Source organism: Montipora capricornis, chromosome 13 (genome assembly GCF_036669925.1).
Source record: "Montipora capricornis isolate CH-2021 chromosome 13, ASM3666992v2, whole genome shotgun sequence".
Taxonomy (NCBI): Eukaryota; Metazoa; Cnidaria; class Anthozoa; order Scleractinia; family Acroporidae; genus Montipora; species Montipora capricornis.
In genome coordinates this window covers 38,542,617-38,550,116 of record NC_090895.1, presented here as the reverse complement: position 1 = coordinate 38,550,116, position 7,500 = coordinate 38,542,617, and the positions used below count along the sequence as shown (strand labels likewise).

Below are 7,500 nucleotides of genomic sequence, written 5' to 3'. Positions count from 1 at the left end.
ATCAGGAGCCTACAACTCCAATACTGGTTCTATGTGTTACTCCAATACTGGTCGTATGTTACCCCAATACTGTTGCTATGTTACTCCAATACTGGTTCTATGTTACCCCAATACTGTTGCTATGTTACTCCAATACTGGTTCTATGTTACGGCATTTTCAGAGATCAAGCTATTTTTAGACGAGTTCTTAAATAAGATTTTGCTTGCACGAGTGACCATTCTCAATCCCGTGAGTAATAATTTCTAATGCAAGACTTGTGATTAGCCGTAAAGCAAAACAAATACGACTGTACAATGAAGTTAATTGTGCACTCCTCAGTAGTCATGTGCTTCTGCCCCGAGGCAATCATAAGCATATGCAACATGCGCAGTGACCATAAGTACTTTTTTGTTCGGGCAAAAGACACTCATTGACGAAAGGTTAGTGTGTCTGTGCATGTTGCTTGTGCTTGCACATGCGTCACTACTGGCGACCAGAATTTAAGGCTACGGCTAAGACTAATTCTCAACTTTGGCTCTTTCAATGGCAAACAAGATGTTGATTAGATGAAGGCAGGCAGAAAGGAAATCAGTTTTCAATAGAATCTAACGGAGTGAGTAAAAGGCTCACCATATCTCTCTTTCCTGTGTACCGTCAAGAATTATAGAGTCGACCGAGGATCCAATAAACTTAGTTGAAGATAAAACCGAACGAAAAATCCTCTGTGGCTAACTCATATAATAGTGTGAAGTTACACACAATACACAAACTATACTGAATCATAGAAGCACTGAAAGTACGACTTAAAAAACCACTTTTTTTTCAATGCGCCAAGACCTTTTTTCTCTTAAAAAAAACAGATTATCTTGTGAATATGAAATACCTCCCAAATGTCCGGTGTTATGTGTTTTAAGAATTGGTCGTTTTCCACCATCTTCACTCCAGCCACTGTTGAACTGATAACAGTTACCATAGCGATAGTCCCAGAAGCGAGTCCAGAACTTGGAATAGTTCCTGTAGTGATAAAACCGTTTCACATTTCAAGTTATTTAATACCTTCTTTCTTGATTTAAAAGATGGTGGGTATCGAAATTCTACACCATCGTATTTAAAGCTTCAAATATTCGTATTTTACATAATATCGTTACATCTTTGTCACGAGAACGTATCTACAAGCCTTGTGAAAGTGGACAAAAGATTGTTGCTAAACAGTTCTCGACCGCGTTCCCATGGTGCTTAGGGCGGTGCATGGTTGAACAACTCCAAATAGTGTCACCTCCCCCATTTTACCTCTATCTACAGACCCAGTTGCACTTTGTAGGAAGCCTCTGTTGCGCTAAGTTTTGACAAATGACCATTCTGATTTACAGTGTAACATAAAAGAAAACATGTTAATAAGGTATCTTAAGCCAACGTTAAACTCCCTATTGTAATCGCCGCGATGGCAACCATGGGTTACCGTCAAACGTACCATCACAAGCTTAATAGAATTAAGAAAAGAAGAACCTTACCTACAATCCTTCCCTCTGAAGTTACAATCAAACACAAAGTCGTTAAATTGTTCCCCCATATCGTGTAATGTGGTGTAGTTCTCCGCTGCTAGTTTCCCTATGAGCATATCTTCAAAAAGATATTCGATTTCCATTTCCCGTTCTGCGTCAACGAATTCCGAGTCTTTACTTGCGCCTGAGAGATCTTCCCATGATTCCTCTGAAAGCAGGCTTGGAAACTCTAAAATTGCATAAATAAAGCCACTAAAACTAACATTTTCATAAAAATTGGGAAAAACAAAATGTTCCTGTAAGGGGCTAAAGTAACAAGAAGGAAACACAAGCGCATGCGAATGCAAATTCCTCTACGCGCGAGGAGGAGGATGCACTGCTCAAAATGGAGACGCAGTTGTGTGTTACGCTCGACAAATACACTTCGAGAAAATCTTCATTTCATCTCAACCTCTCCAAAGATTTGATACAAAAAATTAAGATTTCCCCGAATCGTCGTGGCTTGCGCTCCTGTCCGCGGTAACGCGGCCATGGGAAATTATGCGTAGTTGCCTTGCGCAATGCAACACTGAAATCATCTAGTCACTAAGCCGTTCATTCTCACCGTTCTGGACGCCGAACAGTCTACGAATCTCTTCTTTTATCGATTTGAAGTAGTCAGGAGGTATTTTGTCTTTTCTAACAGGGTTTTGGTTACAGACCACTACAGTAGGGAAGAAAGCTTCCTGTTGATAAACAAAACATTTTAAAGACAAAGGACTATAAAGTAGGTCGCCATTTATGAAAGTGGTCTATGTCGTTACCAGAGCGTCTCAGACATGCGCAAAAGAGAAAAGCTCTGGGTTCGAGAGTGCAAGAATCCTGAGATTCCACAGAAGAGCAGAGTAAACCGTAGAAAAGCATCAAACCAGAGATCTTTTATTCAAATGAGACCTTGATGCCACGTTTCTGAGCTCACCATTCATGTGAATATTTTACCTTGAACGACGGGGTTAATAAGTTGATTTAAAACAAAATAGTATAAAAATAACTGAACCATTTAATTTGGAATAATGTGTATGTCTGAAGAATTAAAGAAAACGAGTAAAAAATGAAATCTTACGCATACGCAGGAAAATCACAAACCAACCGGAAAGATGAAATATTGTGTTCGTCGCTATGACCATCTTGGAGATAATTATGCGATTGTTGTATCCAAAACTTGAGACCGACATGTGATTTTCTCCCGTTACAAATTACGACAAATTACTTAATAAACTACGTTATTTAGTAGGCCAGCCGATGTACCAGGCTGCTGCTTATGTCGGCTAGTAATCTCCGCGGCTGAGAGATATTTGAATGAAGGGGTAGTTTCTAAAGAAACTGTGGTGCTGCGTCGGTGGGGAAGTAGTATACAAAAATTTGGTTTTATCAACGGAGTTGATAATGTAAATTGGCCACCGTACAGCGATTCTAAAAGCTGACGTTTCGAGCGTTAGCCCTTCGTCAGAGCGAATCGAGGGATTATGGGTTACGTGTAGTTTTTATAGTAGAGTAGGAGCTACGCTATTGATGGTAACATGGCAACGTGAAAAATAGGAATATATTAGTTAAATGAAAAGCGTTCGTTAATACCGTGAGGATTAAGGGTGCCGATTTGAAAATGAATTTTTGTTCCAGATTCTTGCGGCTTTCCGTCGTACCTAGATGTAGGGAAAGGCCGCAGATAGCCATGTGTTTTTTGGAGTGGTTAGGCAGATTAAAATGGCGAGCGACTGGCTTAGATACATCCTTGTCATTCTTCTCAACATCGCGAAGGTGTTCGCGGAATCGGTCACCTAGTCGTCTACCTGTCTCACCAATGTATAATTTATTGCATAACGTACAGGTTATGCAATAAATGTCATTTGAGGAGGTACATGTGAAACGATCGGTGATCTTAACAGATCGCTTAGGTCCCGATATCTTGCTAGTGTTAACAATGAAAAGACAAGTTTTGCATCGTGAGCGCGCGCATTTGAAAGTGCCGGGTTGCTCGTTAGTTTTGAGCGCGCTTCTAACTAAAAAGTTGCCTACGTTTTTGTCGCGTTTGAATGAAATAAGTGGAGGTTGCGAAAAGATTCTACCAGTCTCGGGATCATTTTGGAGTAATTTAAAATTACTAAGAATGATGCTTTTGACTGCGTGATTATGAGGATGGAAAGTGAGGGTGAATGGAATTCTGTCATTCTTATCTTTTTGTGACGTTTGTAGTGATGACTGTCGATCAAATTGTTGGGCGCGATGATGACCCACTTTGACCACAGAGACAGGATAGCCACGTTTCTCGAAGAACTGGCACATCTCCTCTGATTTGCTGGAAAAATCGGAGTCATCACTACATAGACGTCGAAGTCTAAGAAATTGAGAATAAGGAATGGAGTTCTTGACATGTGATGGATGTGACGATGAGTACAACAAATAACTGTGTGAATCAGTAGGTTTGTAGTGCACACTAGTACATAGCACGTTGCCTCTAATAGAAACTTTGATATCTAGGAAAGCCAATGAAGTTTCCGAAATTTCCCAGGTATATTTAAGAGCCGGATGAAAAGAGTTGACGGAGGTTATAAATTGATCGAGTTCTTCTCTGCTGGATGAAATAGCGCCGATGCAGTCGTCGATGTAGCGGCCGTGGAGTTCTGGTTTGGGGCCGTTGTACTGATTAAAAGATTGGTGTTCAACATATCCTACAAAAAGATTGGCATAGCTAGGTCCCATTCTTGTGCCCATCGCTACACCATTAATTTGTTTGTAATAGTTGCCGGCGAATGAAAAACAGTTAAGCGTTAAAACGAGTTCGGCAAGGCGGAGGAGCGTTTCCGAGCTAGGTTCTTTGACAGTGCGTTGATCGAAAAAGTGTTTAAGTGCTTGAAGACCTTCGCTATTAGGAATGACTGTGTATAGAGATGTAATGTCCATGGTGAAAATAAGTTTGTCTTGGCCGGAGAAATTGAAATCGCGGAAAATTTGTAGTGCGTGTGTACTGTCTTTAATGTATGATGGCAAAGATTTGACGATAGGCGTCATAATCCTGTCTAAGTAGCTAGAAATGAGTTCGGTGGGGCAACTACAGGCAGAAACAATAGGGCGACCTGGGTTGTTGGGTTTGTGAATTTTAGGCAAGAAGTAAATGCACGAAGTTCTAGGGGTGTTGATGATGCGATTAGTGGCAGTGTCCGGTAATTCTTGATTAACTATAAGATTTTGAATGGTGTCTTTGACAAGTTTTTGATTTTTGGAAGTGAGATCTTTAGGGATTTTGGCATAAAACGAGGTATCCGAAAGTTGCCGCAAAGCTTCTTTTTGGTAAAGGTCGGACCGCCAAAACAACAACCGCGCCGCCTTTGTCGGCCGATTTGACAACTATGTCGTTGCGTTTACTAAGCCTTTTTTCACGACAAAGAGGATGATTCGGACATTTCTAATAAAGATATTTTGAAACACTTCTAGTTCGCATATCCAAATGGACTCCCCCAGAGGGACAATTTGCCGCTTTAGATTTTTTCACCAACAATGCCGTCACGACATTCACAAACTTAAATTCAATCGCAACACTAAATTTTCCAACCTTTCCTCGGAAGAGTGGGCGGCGCTTAAAAATCTTAGTAAACGCAACGACATAGTTGTCAAATCGGCCGACAAAGGCGGCGCGGTAGTTGTTTGGCGGTCCGACCTTTACCAAAAAGAAGCTTTGCGGCAACTTTCGGATACCTCGTTTTATGCCAAAATCCCTAAAGATCTCACTTCCAAAATCAAAAACTTGTCAAAGACACCATTCAAAATCTTATAGTTAATCAAGAATTACCGGACACTGCCACTAATCTCATCATCAACACCCCTAGAACTTCGTGCATTTACTTCTTGCCTAAAATTCACAAACCCAACAACCCAGGTCGCCCTATTGTTTCTGCCTGTAGTTGCCCCACCGAACTCATTTCTAGCTACTTAGACAGGATTATGACGCCTATCGTCAAATCTTTGCCATCATACATTAAAGACAGTACACACGCACTACAAATTTTCCGCGATTTCAATTTCTCCGGCCAAGACAAACTTATTTTCACCATGGACATTACATCTCTATACACAGTCATTCCTAATAGCGAAGGTCTTCAAGCACTTAAACACTTTTTTCGATCAACGCACTGTCAAAGAACCTAGCTCGGAAACGCTCCTCCGCCTTGCCGAACTCGTTTTAACGCTTAACTGTTTTTCATTCGCCGGCAACTATTACAAACAAATTAATGGTGTAGCGATGGGCACAAGAATGGGACCTAGCTATGCCAATCTTTTTGTAGGATATGTTGAACACCAATTTTTTAATCAGTACAACGGCCCCAAACCAGAACTCCACGGCCGCTACATCGACGACTGCATCGGCGCTATTTCATCCAGCAGAGAAGAACTCGATCAATTTATAACCTCCGTCAACTCTTTTCATCCGGCTCTTAAATATACCTGGGAAATTTCGGAAACTTCATTGGCTTTCCTAGATATCAAAGTTTCTATTAGAGGCAACGTGCTATGTACTAGTGTGCACTACAAACCTACTGATTCACACAGTTATTTGTTGTACTCATCGTCACATCCATCACATGTCAAGAACTCCATTCCTTATTCTCAATTTCTTAGACTTCGACGTCTATGTAGTGATGACTTCCGATTTTTCCAGCAAATCAGAGGAGATTGTGCCAGTTCTTCGAGAAACGTGGCTATCCTGTCTCTGTGGTCAAAGTGGGTCATCATCGCGCCCAACAATTTGATCGACAGTCATCACTACAAACGTCACAAAAAGATAAGAATGACAGAATTCCATTCACCCTCACTTATCATCCTCATAATCACGCAGTCAAAAGCATCATTTTAGTAAATTTAAATTACTCCAAAATGATCCCGAGGACTGGTAGAATCTTTTCGCAACCTCCACTTATTTCATTCAAAACGCGGACAAAAGCGTAGGCAACTTTTTAGTTAGAAGCGCGCTCAAAACTAACGAGCAACCCGGCACTTTCAAATGCGCGCGCTCACGATGCAAAACTTGTCTTTTCATTGTTAACACTAGCAAGATATCGGGACCTAAGCGATCTGTTAAGATCACCGATCGTTTCACATGTACCTCCTCAAATGTCATTTATTGCATAACCTGTACGTTATGCAATAAATTATACATTGGTGAGACAGGTAGACGACTAGGTGACCGATTCCGCGAACACCTTCGCGATGTTGAGAAGAATGACAAGGATGTATCTAAGCCAGTCGCTCGCCATTTTAATCTGCCTAACCACTCCAAAAAACACATGGCTATCTGCGGCCTTTCCCTACATCTAGGTACGACGGAAAGCCGCAAGAATCTGGAACAAAAATTCATCTTTCAAATCGGCACCCTTAATCCTCACGGTATTAACGAACGCTTTTCATTTAACTAATATATTCCTATTTTTCACGTTGCCATGTTACCATCAATAGCGTAGCTCCTACTCTACTATAAAAACTACACGTAACCCATAATCCCTCGATTCGCTCTGACGAAGGGCTAACGCTCGAAACGTCAGCTTTTAGAATCGCTGTACGGTGGCCAATTTACATTATCAACTCCGTTGATAAAGCTAAATTTTGAGAGATATTTGGCCGGGAAGCGAAGCTTCAAGGACAAATGTGAAATTTCTTCCGTGCTTAAGTTGGATAAGAACAGTTGGTTATCTTTTTTTGCTAAACAGTGTATTAATTCGCTGTTTTTATAAAATGAATCAGTATACAGGTTTGCTTAGGACTAAATCTGAAATTTCACTCGTAACTTTCTTCATCTTCAAAGACGTTCAGTTGACAGCATATTTCTTGACTTTTTTGTGATTTCCAGAACACCATTTGCGACCAGCTTGTTAATGTCACTATCACTGGACTCTACAAAACGAGTTTATTTTTTTGTTGTTGTGGCAAGTGTTAGAGGTGTTGCAGAAATGTGGATGTAGAAATGACATCGCCAAACAAGGCAAAGGT

At 40.8% G+C, this 7,500-nt stretch overlaps 1 protein-coding gene across 2 annotated transcripts in view; it reads right to left on the bottom strand.

The window, feature by feature from the left end:
• The window catches only part of LOC138029982 (amiloride-sensitive sodium channel subunit alpha-like), a 19,274-nt gene that overhangs the window by 9,738 nt on the left and 2,036 nt on the right, over window positions 1-7,500 (bottom strand). For both annotated transcript variants that reach the window (XM_068877823.1, XM_068877824.1), the window contains exons 3-5: window positions 2,087-2,207; window positions 1,492-1,711; window positions 864-994 (exon numbers count right to left, since the gene is read on the bottom strand). In XM_068877823.1, coding sequence (XP_068733924.1) covers window positions 864-994; window positions 1,492-1,711; window positions 2,087-2,207 — 472 coding nt within the window. The remainder of the gene's footprint in view (window positions 1-863; window positions 995-1,491; window positions 1,712-2,086; window positions 2,208-7,500) is intronic.